Source organism: Aythya fuligula, chromosome W (assembly GCF_009819795.1).
Source record: "Aythya fuligula isolate bAytFul2 chromosome W, bAytFul2.pri, whole genome shotgun sequence".
Lineage (NCBI taxonomy): Eukaryota > Metazoa > Chordata > Aves > Anseriformes > Anatidae > Aythya > Aythya fuligula.
In genome coordinates, this window is record NC_045594.1 from 15,169,495 (window position 1) to 15,185,264 (window position 15,770).

The 15,770-nt window shown below is 42.5% G+C and overlaps 1 protein-coding gene across 2 annotated transcripts in view; it reads right to left on the minus strand.

The window, feature by feature from the left end:
* The window catches only part of LOC116501389 (guanine nucleotide-binding protein G(q) subunit alpha-like), a 136,927-nt gene that overhangs the window by 70,814 nt on the left and 50,343 nt on the right, over positions 1 to 15,770 (minus strand). For both annotated transcript variants that reach the window (XM_032206914.1, XM_032206913.1), the window contains one exon: positions 2,668 to 2,822. In XM_032206914.1, the coding sequence (XP_032062805.1) occupies positions 2,668 to 2,822 (155 nt within the window). The remainder of the gene's footprint in view (positions 1 to 2,667; positions 2,823 to 15,770) is intronic.

The window sequence follows — 15,770 nt, forward strand, 5'->3', positions numbered from 1 at the left end:
CCAGCTGCTCGGGGATAGGCTGTGCATCGGTTAGTCAAGCAGGATTTGCATTTCATAAAAGCATGCTGATTGAGTCTGATCACCTGGTTATGCTGTGTGTGCCAGTAGATGGCATTCAAGATGATCTGCTCCATGACCTTCCCTGGCACCGAAGTCAGACTGACAGGCCTGTAATTCCCCAGATCCTCCTTCCTGCCCTTCTTGTAGATGGGCGTCGCATTCACCAACCTCCATTCAACTGGGACCTCCCTGGACAGCCAGGACTGCTGATAAATTATTGAGAGTGGCTTGTTGAGCACTTTGGCTAGCTCCTTCAGCACCCTTTGATGTACCCCATAGATCTGTGTGTGTCTAAGTGGTGTAGTAGGTCACTAACCATTTCCCCCTGGATTATAAGGGCTTCATTCTTCTCCCCGTCTCTGTCTTCCAGCTCAGTGGGCTGGGTACCCGAAGAATAATTGGTCTTACTAAGGCAGAGGCAAAGAAGGCATTAAGCACCTCAGCCTTTTCCTCATCCCTTGTCTCTCTGTTTCCCCCCACAGCCAATAAAGGATGGAGATTCTCCTTAGTCCTCCTTTTGTTACTAATGCATTTATAGAAGTATTTTTTATTGGGGACATATTGTTATTGTTATTGTTATTGTTATTGTTATTGTTATTTTATTAGGGACATATTTTAGTGGACAATATTGGTGGTAGGGGGATATTTGGACTAGATGATCTTAGAGGTCTTTTCCAACCTTAGTGATTCCATGATTCTATGAAAACAGGGATTTAAAGAAATTCACCATTCACCAGGGAATACAGTAATATTATGGAGTGGCAGCACTGTATGTATTGCAATTGTTATATTTTGCTAAGTGTAATTTACATTTGTATTGTGATTTCAGTATACTTTATATCACTCTGCTAAATCAGAAATCCCATATAACAGCAACTATCTTCAAATAAGTAAATTTGATATTAAACGTTACACCCTTCATGCATGGAATATCTAAAAGAACCTATTCAGAGTGTATTGGACTCTGACAATTAGCATTAGATGCTTATTTCCTACTTTAGAGACTTACTAATTCTAGTCCTCTAAGGCAGCCATTAAAATATATGGATTGATTCCACAATAGATGTGATACTGTTTTCAAAATTGAAATAGAAGTTAGGACCTACAACTATAACAAATTCAAAGTATAAGAAAAATTCTGTTTCAACTTCTACTTACATTTGCTGTTCATTTCAAAATGAAAGTATATTGTCAGCCTAATTAGTCTCTTAAAATTTTCTTTTACTGCTTATGTACCCTAAAGATTATCTGTCACTTATATGGAACATCCTATGATTATTAGTTTTCTTACCACTGAAAATACAATATTGTATATTTGGGGACACTGAGAACCCATGCAATACAAGAGAATTTTTACTGTACTTTGCACCACTGCAATGAAATATGCACATGCAAATAATAAAAATGATATATTGGGAAGGCAACTAGCTCTATAGGACAGAAGATTGCAGGGGAAAACATGAACCCTGTATGTGGTGTTTATAAATCAGAATGCTTTGTGATAATAGAGTATCAGAGCAAATATGAGCAGACCTAATTCATGTACCAGTAGCTTTCTAGCTGCCTAAATCGCATCAGCAAAATTTTAAGCTTTTGCCACAGTTCTAATAACCAAATAAGGTAACTTAAAATAATGAGCAACACCAAAAGGTCATCCTCTCATCCTCTCCTTCCATTGTTTTTCAGCCCCCTCCCCCCCCCCGCCGGGCAATAGACAAAAAAATTCAACAGATCTACATACTACATTCCTCAGGGCTACTGAATTTCTTGGAGCCAATCTTTAGGCAGTCCTCAGGGTCCAATGTTAAATTCCACATTGCTATTTTATCAGAATTTGGCCACAAGAGATTAGATACATAGCATTCAAGACCAGGTTTAGTCGCATATATAGTTGATCTATAACTAATAGGATTTAACTTAAAATGCTTTAAAAAAAACACTTTACAAATTGAAATCTTATATGTTTGTTATATGTTATATGTTTGCCTTCTTAGCAGCCATGTTCTTTCAAGATTAGGCCTTGTTTGTATAGAAGATGTAATTGTACAAGACAAGAATACTTGCTTGGTACTATTTACCTCATCACCAGGACTGCAAAAGAAAAGGGAAAGAAAGGAAAGGGGAAGAAAATAAAATATAAAACAGAAGTTCTAGGGCATTATAATTTGTATGAATTGCATGGAGGGCTTCCCTTGGTTGCATTTCCCAGTGTTCACTGCTGTCATTATACTCCATGAAAGTACTTTTGCCCAGCTTGCATCTGTGAGCTTATGTCAGAGGAGAGTAAGTGCTTGAACAGAACTAACAAAAGAACAAGAAAAAACATCAGCAATTAACACCAATTAACTCTCCCTAGTAATAAACTTACTGTAAGATTTCAAATGATCGTAGGCTTATGTTTTGGGAAACAATCATACTCATACTAGATACACTACCATCCTTAAAGTAGCCTTTACGTTCAAGTTATTAAGCGTATGTTTCTGCCACATATGCATGCACACACACAAAAACACCATACAGATATGTATATAAAAAAATTTAATAAAAAGAATTGCTTTGTTAGGAAAAAAACAGAAAATAAAAGAGTTGTAGCCACTATATACTTACTACTTAGTTGAATCTGATAACTGATATTCCCGTCGTCTGTCATAACATTCCTGGATTCCAGGGTCATTCCATAAACTTCTTATTGCATCTACATAGGGGTTCCCAAAAGTTGACACCTTTTCTACATCGACTTCTCGAACTAACTGTGCATGAACCTAATTTGAAACAAAGAAAACAATAAAATTTACTTCATTTTCTGTGTTTACAAAGAGTTCATGTGCAGTGAAAAAGACTAACAAGAATAATTTTTCAGACTGGCCATCTCACCAATGTGAGGTTATGAATGAATGATGATAAGATATGTTCAAACTAAGAAAAATAGTAATAGGGATGATATTACGCAAAAAGGAGAATTAATGAATGTGTATATGGGCCCTTATTTCACAATAAGCTTATCCTAATCCAATACTATTTAGCTGAAATTAATAAAACGTTCGCATTAAAAATTATATTTAAGCTAATTTTAAAGAAAGCTTTCATTTTGCAGATATGATTTTAGTGCATATAAAATATCTGCTTGTTGCAGGAAGCACGGCCGAAAGCACGACAGACACCAGTAGAGTCAGATCATGCTCCATTTTATTGCCCGAATAGCCTAACTTTTATAGAGAACTTAACAGGGGTGGACAGTGTTTCACACAAGATTATTGGTCAAAAGCACTCAGACAAACAACCCCACCTGCAAGAAAACAACCCCTTGTGATTAGCAGTCACATAGACCTTGTCCTTGAGGCCAGCTACTGGTAACAATATTTTCCTGAATTCCTCAATTGGGCGATGTGGGAACACTGTCATGGGAACTTCTCATAGTTGCCCTGGTAGCTTGGTTTGCTCAGCTACAGCAAGCCATGGGATTTTTGCTGTTTCAAGAAATCCCTCAACAATTCCCCCTTCTTTTTTTGAGCAAACCAAGCCTGACACAGCAGTTTTACAAGTAACTCTTTAGCTATACTTACAACACACAACGATAATTACCACCACCATAAACCAAATCCTTAATCCCCTTGTGATTAAACCCAGCAACCATCTACACTTTGTTTCAAACAAGTCAGTGAACCATTGATTGAAAGGATTGATACCATATTGAATCTTTCTCATGTGCTCTTTCAGGAAAGTAATGGATTTGTGAATTGACTCATTATGATCAGAAAGGTTTAAACAGTACATTCCCTTAAAGTCCTCACACCCATTCCTTTGAGCCAAAAGCAAGATGTCAATAGCAGCTTGATCCTGTAAAAGCAGATGTCGCAGACTATTTTGATCTGGTAACATCTCCTCAAGTATCTCTGTCATGGCATAGGCTTGCCTCTCGGCCCAGCATACCAATTTTTCTAAGTTGTTACGTGTGGCCGCAGATGCCACTCCAGGCACTGAAATTGCTAATGCCGCTCTAGCTGCAACCCCACACAATTCAACATTATCATTGCAATCCAGTGCAAGCAATGTCCATTGTCATGTCTGGTGATCTCACGCAACTGTAACAAGCTAGGAGCAAATACAATGAGTTTATCTATGTAACATGGACATCTGATAGCATTTGCAGGGATACCCTGCCAGGCCCCATCCCCACAAATCAGAAGCACATCAGGAGGTAAGGCCAAAGCTGTACAATTGTTCCAAACACTGTAGTTGTTACCCCTTGTCTCCGTGCTATAAACCCCTAAACCCTGCTTAGCAGCGTCATTGCAATCACAGGTGTTATTTGTGTCTTTGTACCAGTATGGCCTTTTCCAGGTTCCTGTAGCAGGAATCATCTGATATCCACGGCTACGTTCACTTTTGTAGCCACCTTTCAGGTTGATACACATTTGACTACAGATACCAAGGTTTTGACATTCATCAATGTCTCCACAGTTTCTCTTGTCTATAAACTCAAACCCAGCTGGACAGTCACATTCATTTATGATGCATTCCTCCAGGGGCTCATCACCCCAGTCCTTGCAGTCTCTCTGCTGGTTACACACTTTATTGATATCTATGCATTCTCCACTTCTTCACTTGAATTTGCCAGATCCAGAGCACTGAATAACATTGTTACAGTTTGCTTCATCAGTGCCATACAGACAGTCTCTCACACCACTGCACTGCCTACTCCCATGGACACAGTTCCCATCTTCACATCTGAACTGGTCTGACCTGCAGGTCCGAGAAGGGCAGTTAATTTCATCACTTCCATCCTTGCAATCAGGATCTCCATCACATCGCCACTTCTTGTGGATACATTCACCTGAGCCGCACTGCACCTCACTCGTAGCACACTTCACTGGAGGTGCAGGCTGGCGGCCACACTGCTCCAAAGATTCATCCGAGTGGTTGGAGCAGTCAGCATCATCATCACACACCCAGCTGATAGGGATGCAGGTAGAACTCTTGCACTGAAACTCATGAACACCACAGGTAGGAGGTGCACACTCCAACTCATCGCTACCATCACTGCAGTCATCTTGAACATTGCAGACAAAGCTTTTGGAAATACATTGCCCACTACTGCATGTGAATTCTGCTGCACTACAAGTCACAATGCCACAACTCTCTTCATCTTCTCCACTGTCGCAGTCTTTTTCACCATCACATTTCCAGGACACTGGGATACACTGGGTTGACTGAGGACCACAGCTGATTTCATTTACCCGGCATGTTCTCGTATGACACAGCTCAGCACTCTCATCAGACCCATTTTCACAGTCCGGATCCCCATCACACTGCCATCTATTTGGCACACACTGACCACTGTTGCACACAAAGTCAGATTCAGCACACGTCTTCTTCACACAAGCACTCTCATCACTGCCATCTGAGCAGTCTTCACATTTTGCTCTAGCACCGTCGGCAGCAGTGCACAGGCCGGTGAGGGCGAGCAGCAGGCAGAGTGTCCCGCAGCGCGGCAGCACCCACCACCGCCCTGCACCTGTGTCACTTATACTACTCCTATTACCCATGCTGTTAGTGTCAGTGGCATCCTCCTGGCACCGTTTCCGTCTTTGTCACCCCTTACTCTCCCCCTTTTCTTTTTGCCACTGACCATTCACCACAAATGGATGAGACACATGATTACTAGTTAGGAAAGAGAGTGTAACGTCTGCTATACGGCTGCAGGCCGTGCCAGCTGCAACCCTAGAAGCTGTTTGTGAACGAGCCTGACGGTGGTCATTTGGCGGTGTAATCTGCGTCTCTGCTCTCCTGCCCTGCAATAGAGCTAAATCGTCATTAATAGTCTGTAGAATGTGGCAACCCCACGGAATGTTATCCAGAAACATAGTTATAACACCGATCTGGGGACGAATAGTCTTTTTTTGCATTGCAAGATAACTTCTTATAAAAAGAATGCCAGAGAGAAGCAGCACAGCCGCTGCTGCCGCTGCCTCCATGGTTACATCAGACAGGCTGCAGGGTCCTGATCTCCGTCCCTCTGCTCTGTGCCGACTCGCCACACGGTGAGGGTCGGCCGCCATTGTCCACTGACGCCTCTGGTCTCCCGTAGCAACTCGATCTCGGATGGCCCGTATCGCACCGCGATTCCGCGTCTCTCCGTGATTCCGCGTCTCACCGCGATTCCCTTTTCCGCGTCTCTCCGCGATTCCGCGTCTCACCGCGATTCCGCGTCTCGCCGCGATTCCTTTTTCCGCGTCTCTCCGCGATTCCGCGTCTCACCCCGAGGCCGTTGCCCAGGTCGGTTAGTAGGGTGTTTCAATGCTTCTCTCTGTTCGGTGGTCGGCTTGCCGTGTGCCTCGGATCTCTGTCCCGGCGCCGCTCCGATGTCCCGGCGCTGCTCCGATGTCCCGGCCTCAGCCTGTTCGGGTCTCAGCCTGTTCGGGCGCCATATGTTGCAGGAAGCACGGCCGAAAGCACGACAGACACCAGTAGAGTCAGATCATGCTCCATTTTATTGCCCGAATAGCCTAACTTTTATAGAGAACTTAACAGGGGTGGACAGTGTTTCACACAAGATTATTGGTCAAAAGCACTCAGACAAACAGCTACAAGAAAACAACCCCACCTGCAAGAAAACAACCCCCTTGTGATTAGCAGTCACATAGACCTTGTCCTTGAGGCCAGCTACTGGTAACAATATTTTCCTGAATTCCTCAATTGGGTGATGTGGGAACACTGTCATGGGAACTTCTCATAGTTGCCCTGGTAGCTTGGTTTGCTCAGCTACAGCAAGCCATGGGATTTTTGCTGTTTCAAGAAATCCCTCAACATCTGCTTTTTAAGGATGTTAGCTTGGCAGAGTTAAACTGATGGAAGTACAGAGAATGGGGAGGAGGATATTTGCCTTTGAAATAGATTCATTAAAAAAAAAAGTTTTAATGTTACCACAAACATAACAGAAGTTACCATTAAAAAAGAAAAGCTAGATTCTTAGAAATGATTACCAGTTACTTTTTTTAAATGTTCATAATTTACAGTACAAAGTAATCTCTTCAAATAGGGAGTTGTTCTTATTAAATAAATTTATCCTGCTAACAAACATACAACCCCTCACCCCCCTTTTTAGATGGCCTGGGAGAATGATGCTACTACTTCTTACTTAACAAAACTTTATACCTGCAACTAGTTTACTTGAGCAGAAATCAAGAACTCCAAGTTCAACGTGAAAAATGTGCATCCTAGAGATAGGGAGAACATATGTTCTCTATTATTAGAACCCAAGTCTGCAACTTCTAAGAAAGTATATTTTCTTCTGGAACATCATATTCACCCATCCTGAATGTCTGGACAAATCATGAAGGGTCTCTACCATCTCACAGCAAATAATGAGAAATGTTATTCTACTAAGCACAAACTAAAGTTTTCGTGAAACAGAAATATTTGTTTTACTCTTGGAGAAGATCGTATATTTGTTCTCAAACTCAATTATGTATTCTTTTGGCTTTGTATTCTTCCCAAAGAACAATGCCCCAAGTATTTGTTCACTACTTATGACAAAATGATATAGCAATATATTCAGATATATTTTTTAAAAAATTATTATTCTTGAGCTCTGAAATTATGGCCAGCTGGGCCAGCAAATAGGTCTGTTTCCATATTCTCTCCATACATACACCAACCTTTTGGAATCTTACAACAGTGGTTACAGTCAATGCTGGAGCAAGCATGGAAAAAAGTTCCAATTTTTATATTCCTTTTGATACCGTCTATGTAATTTTTCCAAGCTAGCTTTCTAGCCTAAAAGAAAGATTTATGAGGGAGACATGCACAGTCTATTTCAAAATAATTTCTTCTTCTGATCTGTTATGGTTTAACCCAGATGGCAGCTAAGCACCACAAAGCCATTCGCTCACCCTCCCCCCTCCCTCTCTGGGATAGGGGGAGAGAATCAGAAAACAATGAAAGCCTGTGGGTTGAGATAAAGACAGTTTATTAGGACAGCCTATCCCCAAGCAGCCAGTCTCCCCACCCTAGCCGGCCCCATATTAATTGTTCAGCATGACGTCATATGGTATGGAATACCACTTTGGCCATTTTGGGTCAGCTGTCCTGGGTCTGTCCCCTCCCAGCTCCTGATGCACCCCCAGCCTTCCCACTGGTAGGACAGAGTGAGAAGCTGAAAAGTCCTCGGCTTAGTGTAAGCACTGCTCTGCAACAATTAAAACATTAGTGTGTTATCAACATTATTCTCATCCTAAATCTAAAACACAGCACCATACCAGCTACTAGAAGGAAAATTACCTCTATCCTAGCCGAAATCAGGACATGATCTTAAATCCACAGAAGAAAGCCATATGATTGAGATGCAGTAGGCAAGGTTTTTTTCATATCAATGGTTTGTGTGGACTAGCCCATTTTAAGATGCCCATTTAAAGATGCCCATTTAAAGAATTTCTTTCATATGGAAAAATACATCTTAGTAAATAATTTCTGTTTTGTAACAGGATTTCCCAAACCTATGTGAAAAGGACTGTGGTTACAGTGTTTGGCCTGTCAGTAATTAATATCACTGTGCTTGATAATTCAGCCTGGTCTGGATGGTATAATTTACATAGACTGCATAATTGACAGCAATAGCATGAAATCCAAACAGTCTGGGAGCTGAATGGAAGTCTGTACAAAAAAACACAATCACGACAAAGAATTTGTCTCTCTTGTCTTGAGAGGACTACAAATCCAAAGTGATTAATTTCTTAGGAATGTAGCTCTTGTTTATAGCAAAAACAATTATTTAATCCAGTCAACAAAAGTCATGAGTCATTTACAGGTTCAGACCCTGATGACTTGTAATCTTCAGCTGTGGTTCATACAAATACCTTGCCTTATTGGGCTATATAGCAAGACGTGCAGCTTTGGAGGAAATCTTCATCTATCCTTTGCCCTTTTCCTTTTTCTTGGACCTACTAAATCAAGAGCAAATGCAAAAATAAAGGCTTTCCTGCAAACCTGCACATATTCGAAACAGGTGTTCAAAGAGATTAATACTAGGCTATATTTCACTGTCTCGAACATTTAACAGGTTGAGGATGTGTTACTTAACGTGTCAGAAAGCAGAACTAGGATGATCAGTCCAAGGTAGGAAAGTAGATTTACATAACAGCCTGAGAGAACTATTTTGGAAAAGAACTGTAGAGAGTTAGTTGTTTCCTTTGAGCAACTATGAAGCACAGAATGGATTAGGTTAAATAGGGAAGAGGTTTCATGGTGTGCTATACTTAAGAACTATATTTAAATTAATAAAATACATTGTGACTTGCTGGAAGGAGGCTTGGTACAATGCTAATCATCCTGCAGTTACTGAAAAAGGTGAACGGGGTATCAAAACTGCCTAAATACAAATTTGTCATCCTTTCCTATTTTATATTCCAAGTTCTAAATAGGCAAAATAGCATATCCTTTGAAAAAGAATTCCACAGACACATAACAGAATCTAAAAATTTGAGTTTGCAGAAAATATTTTTGTTGTTACTGTTCATTGTCAGTAAAATGCTTTGAATAATCAGTCCTAACCCATGACCCATAGGCACTATAATAAAACAATAATGATTTAAACAAATTATTTTGTGACTTCATTTGAAAATGACTCAGTAAAAAATGTATTGTTATATTCTACTTATAATACTTTTATATAACAAATCACTGGAATAATAGAAGAAAAGTCATGTCTATACCTGATTATTATTTTAATAGGGCTCAGAAAAAGCTTAGATAGTAGCTGAATATATCAGAAATTTATTTATGAACTGAAATCAGTGCCCTGAATTTTCCTGATTTCTTATTTACTTTTAAGCTGAATCAGACATGAAAGACAACAAACACTATGCCATTGCTATGGAGCTGGAACCAAAACATTCAAGCAAGCTGTTATCTAGGAATATATCGTTATCTATATAGATAATAGAAAAAGCTTCTGAAAATTGCATTTTAAAGGTCATATTATCACTAATAATATACTCCTTGACAAAATCCTTTTCAGTTACAGAGCAAGAGAAGCACCACGAAACACAACTCATTCCTCCAGCAGATTTCTCTTGCAGGTGTTAGACACACAATGTGAGCCATGCCAAAGGAGGAGAGAAGGGAGGTTAGGTGCACAAATCAAATACAGAATCAATATCTTCATATATGTACTTTTACAGTTATCCTATTATTCTCTCCTAAATTTTTCAATCCTCTTTTTATAAGCAAAAGTTTTTATTAGCAACAAAATAAGTAGTTTTCTGATGTCACTCAGAAAAGTAAAAAGTTATCTTAGTCACTAATAACTAGTTCATCCAGTATGGATAAGTATATGAAATACAACTTTTCCTCATTAAATGTGAGGTGCCCTTCTACGATATGGAACATATCAATTGTTTATTTAGGGAAAGGAAAGATATAAGAAGATGCAATTACAGTAGCGCAATTTAGATACTATTTAGAAGGAAATAGGTTTAGAAGTAAACATAAAGGTCTAGACCTAGATAGGTCTGGAGTTAAATCGAGTTGGAGGACGGTCACTAGTCATGTCCCCCAGGGCACATTACTAGGGCCACTCCTCTTCAATATCTTTATCGATGATCTGGATGAGGGGATCGAGTGCACCCTCAGTAAGTTTGCAGATGACACCAAGTTCGGTGTGTGTGTTGATCTGCTTGAGGGTAGGAAGGCTCTGCAGGAGGATCTGGAGGATCTTTTTCCCCGCCAGCTCGTCTGGCGGGGAAAAAGACCGGCCTGGCTCAACAGAGAATTGTGGCTTGATCTTAGAAGGAAAAAGAGGGTTTATAAGCTTTGGAAAAGTGGGCAGGCCACTAAGGAGGACTTTAAAGAAGTAGCGAGGCTGTGCAGGGACAAAATTAGGAAGGCCAAAGCTCATCTGGAGCTCAATCTGGCTACTGCCGTTAAAGATAACAAAAAACGTTTCTATAAATACATCAACACAAAAAGGAGGACTAAGGAGAATCTCCATCCTTTACTGGATGCGGGGGGAAACTTAGTTACAAGAGATGAGGAAAAGGCGGAGGTGCTCAATGCCTTCTTTGCCTCAGTCTTTAGCGGCAATACCGGTTGTTCTCTGGATACTCAGTACCCTGAGCTGGTGGAAGGGGATGGGGAGCAGGATGTGGCCCTCATTATCCATGTGGCCCTCATTATCCATGAAGAACTGGTTGGTGACCTGCTACGGCACTTAGATGTGCACAAGTCGATGGGGCCGGATGGGATCCACCCAAGGGTACTGAGGGAACTGGCAGAGGAGCTGGCCAAGCCACTATCCATCATTTATCAGCAGTCCTGGCTATCCGGGGAGGTCCCAATCGACTGGCGGCTAGCAAACGTGACGCCCATCTACAAGAAGGGCCGGAGGGCAGACCCGGGAAACTACAGGCCTGTCAGTTTGACCTCAGTGCTAGGAAAGCTCATGGAGCAGATCCTCCTGAGAGTCATCATGCAGCACTTGCAGGGGAAGCAGGCGATCAGGCCCAGTCAGCATGGCTTTATGAAAGGCAGGTCATGCCTGACGAACCTGATCTCCTTCTATGACAAAGTGACGCGCTGGGTGGACGAGGGAAAGGCTGTGGATGTGGTCTACCTTGACTTCAGCAAGGCTTTTGACACCGTCTCCCACAGCATTCTCCTCAAGAAACTGGCTGCTCTTGGCTTGGACTGGCGCACGCTTCGTTGGGTTAGAAACTGGCTGGATAGCCGGGCCCAAAGAGTCGTGGTGAATGGAGCCAAGTCCAGTTGGAGGCCAGTCACTAGTGGCGTCCCCCAGGGCTCGGTGCTGGGACCGGTCCTCTTTAATATCTTCATCGATGATCTGGACGAGGGCATCGAGTGCACCCTCAGTAAGTTCGCAGATGACACCAAGTTAGGTGCGTGTGTCGATCTGCTTGAGGGTAGGAAAGCTCTGCAGGAGGATCTGGATAGGCTGCACCGATGGGCTGAGGTCAACTGCATGAAGTTCAACAAGGCCAAGTGCCGGGTCCTGCACCTGGGGCGCAATAACCCCAAGCAGAGCTACAGGCTGGGAGATGAGTGGTTGGAGAGCTGCCAGGCAGAGAAGGACCTGGGAGTGATGGTGGATAGTCGGCTGAATATGAGCCAGCAGAGTGCTCAGGTGGCCAAGAAGGCCAACGGCATCCTGGCTTGTATCAGGAACAGTGTGACCAGCAGGGCTAGGGAGGTGATCGTCCCCCTGTACTCAGCTCTGGTGAGGCCGCACCTCGAGTACTGTGTTCAGTTTTGGGCCCCTCGCTACAAGAAGGACATGGAGATGCTTGAGCGGGTTCAGAGAAGGGTGACGAAGCTGGTGAGGGGCCTGGAGAACAAGTCCTACGAGGAGCGGCTGAGGGAGCTGGGCTTGTTCAGCCTGGAGAAGAGGAGGCTCAGGGGCGACCTTATCGCTCTCTATGGGTACCTCAAGGGAGGCTGTAGCGAGGTGGGGGTTGGCCTGTTCTCCCACGTGCCTGGTGACAGGACGAGGGGGAATGGGCTTAAGTTGAGCCAGGGGAGTTTTAGGTTAGATGTTAGGAAGAACTTCTTCACTGAAAGGGTTGTGAGGCACTGGAACAGGCTGCCCAGGGAAGTGGTGGAGTCACCATCCCTGGAAGTCTTCAAAAGACGTTTAGATGTAGAGCTTAGGGAAATGGTTTAGTGGGGACTGTTAGCGTTAGGTCAGAGGTTGGACTCGATGATCTTGAGGTCTCTTCCAACCTAGAAAATTCTGTGATTCTGTGAAAGGCTGGACCGATGGGCTGAGGCCAACTGTATGAAGTTCAACAAGGCCAAGTGCCGGGTCCTGCACCTGGGGCACAACAACCCCAAGCAGTGCTACAGGCTGGGAGATGAGTGGTTAGAAAGCTGCCAGGCAGAGAAGGACCTGGGAGTATTGGTTGATAGTTGGCTGAATATGAGCCAGCAGTGTGCTCAGGTGGCCAAGAAGGCCAACAGCATCCTGGCTTGTATCAGAAACAGTGTGGCCAGCAGGACTAGGGAAGTGATTGTCCCCCTGTACTCGGCTCTGGTGAGGCCGCACCCTGAATACTGTGTTCAGTTTTGGGCCCCTCGCTACAAGGACATCGAGGTGCTCGAGCGAGTCCAGAGAAGGGCAAGGAAGCTGGTGAGGGGTCTGGAGAACAAGTCTTACGAGGAGCGGCTGAGGGAGATGGTCATGTTCAGTCTGGAGAAAAGGAGGCCCAGGGGCAACCTTATCGCTTTCTGTAAGTACCTTAAAGGAGGCTATAGCGAGGTGGGGATTGGCCTATTCTCCCATGTGCCCTGTGATTGGACAAGGAGGAATGGGCTAAAGTTGCGCCAGGGGAGGTTTAGGTTGGATATTAAGAAGAACTTCTTTACTGAAAGGGTTGTTAGGCATTGGAATGGGCTGCCCAAGGAAGTGGTTGAGTCACCATCCCTGAAGCTCTTTAAAAGACGTTTAAATGTAGAGCTTAGGGATATGGTTTAGTGGAGGACTTGTTAGTGTTAGGTCAGAGGTTGGACTCGATGATCTTGGAGGTCTCTTCCAACCTAGACGATTCAGTGATTCTGTGAGACTCCAAAGCTAACATACAGACTAGTTCTGCTAATGCAAATCACACTACAGGCCAAAAAAAGGGTGTTACTGTTTTGTCACTTACTGTCCAGCTTTCATGTTTCCCATATATAAACTTCAGGTTGCCTGACTATCACTTAAGCTGTTGCCTAACAAATAAAGCTACATAAATTTATCAGCATGTTCATTACTGCATTTTTATAGAATATCTGATTATAAAGGCCTGAATTATCACTTTTATCTCTATTCATACCTTTTCTCCCCCCCAAAAAAAAACGTATCCATAAGAATATTTCCATTACATGAAACAACTTCTTCAACAGACACTGTTGGCAATCAATCTCTGTAGAAAAAAATGAGGTTTTCAAAACAAAACAGGGAGAAAACCAGAAATGAAACATCTGTACGCAATTTATTCTCTACTAAAAGGACAAACAGTAAAATGAATCAGTCTTTCTGTGACTTTCACTGTGTCATTCTTTCAAGATCCGGTTGGATGTGGCCCTGGGCAACCTGATCTAGTGGGTGGCATCCCTGCCAATGGCAGGGGGGGTTGGAAATAGATGATCTTTAAGGTCCCTTCCAACCCAAGCCATTCTATGATTCTATAATTCTATGATTATGAAAAAACTTTGGTAAAAGCAAACTGATGAAAAGGCACAAAAAGCTATTTCTCAAACTTAGGACAAAACTATTTTCTAGTGACTAATAGATCCATTAGGATAAAATGTCAACAGTACAGGTATATACATAACTCATCATGAACTTGGTTATAGTCCTGTCAAAGAAAAATGTCAACTTAAAATGGTAAAAACTATTCTATAAATATTTCTATGTTACTGACACAGTACAAAACCTGATCTGCCTATTTTACTAGCCACAGAAATATTAAATGACATAACATACCATGTTACTCAAATACCCACACATAAACACGTACACATATGTTGCTACAGATCCCTGAATACATAAATACACTTTGTCTAAACAATCACTTCAGTTTAGGTAAATGTATTTGTGCATATTTGAAGAAAATTTTCCTTTGTTTTTCAGGACAGCTTTCTGTTTACTGCTCAAAGACATTTTTTCATTTTGCTATAATGTACTATTTAAGTGTGTGTGCTATTTAGTTTTAAGAGAAGTGTTTAAGAACACTATGCCTCCAGGATGTGAAAGAGGGTAATTCTTATTTCTTTTTTTTTTTTTTTTTTCCCTCTCCTATTCAAATATTTCCCTCTCCTGTTAAACTTCATTTAACAGATCAATGGACAATGAAGGCAAAGAACCATGACAAAAAAGTGGTAGCTTCCAATCATCCAATCTAATCTTGTTATTTACCATAAAAGACCAGTTGGAAACATGTCACTAGTGGTGCACCCCAGGGTTCAATACTGGCTCCAGTGTTGTTTAACATCTTCATCAATGACCTGGATGAAGGGGAAGAGTGCACCCTCAGCAAGTTTGCAGATGAGTGTTGTAAAGGAAGGATATAGGCTCTTTAGGAAGGACAGGCAGAGGAGATGAGGAGGGGATGTCACCCAGGAGGAGACAAGGAGGGGATGTCAATGACCAGCTGGAGTGCATGGAGCTCTGGCTGGAGATGGAGGGGCTTGTGGAGAATGTGAAGATCAAAGGCAGCCTTGGCTGCAGTGACCATGAAATGGTAGAGTTCAAGATCCTGACGGCAGTGAGGAAGGTGCACAGCAAGCTCAAAACCCTGGACTTCAGGAGAGCAAACTTTGGCCTCTTCAGTAATCTACTTGGAAGAGTGGAATAAAGCACTGGAGGGAAGAGGGGTACAAGAAAGCTGGCTAATATTTAAGGATCACCCCCTCCAAGCTCAGGAGCGATGCATTCCAACAAAGAGGAAGTCAGGCAAAAACACTGAGAGGTCTGCATGGATGAATGAGGAGTGCCTGGTCAAGCTCAAGCACAAAAAGCAAGCCTACAGAGGGTGGAAGCAAGGACAGGTAACCTGGGAGGAATGAAGAGACATTATCCAAGCAGCCAGGGATCAAGTTAGGAAAGCTATAGCCCAGACAGAATTGAATCTGGCCAGGGACATCAAGGGCAACATGAAAGGCTTCTAGAAGTATATCAGTGATAAAATGAAGACTAGAGAAAATGTGAGCTCTCTCCT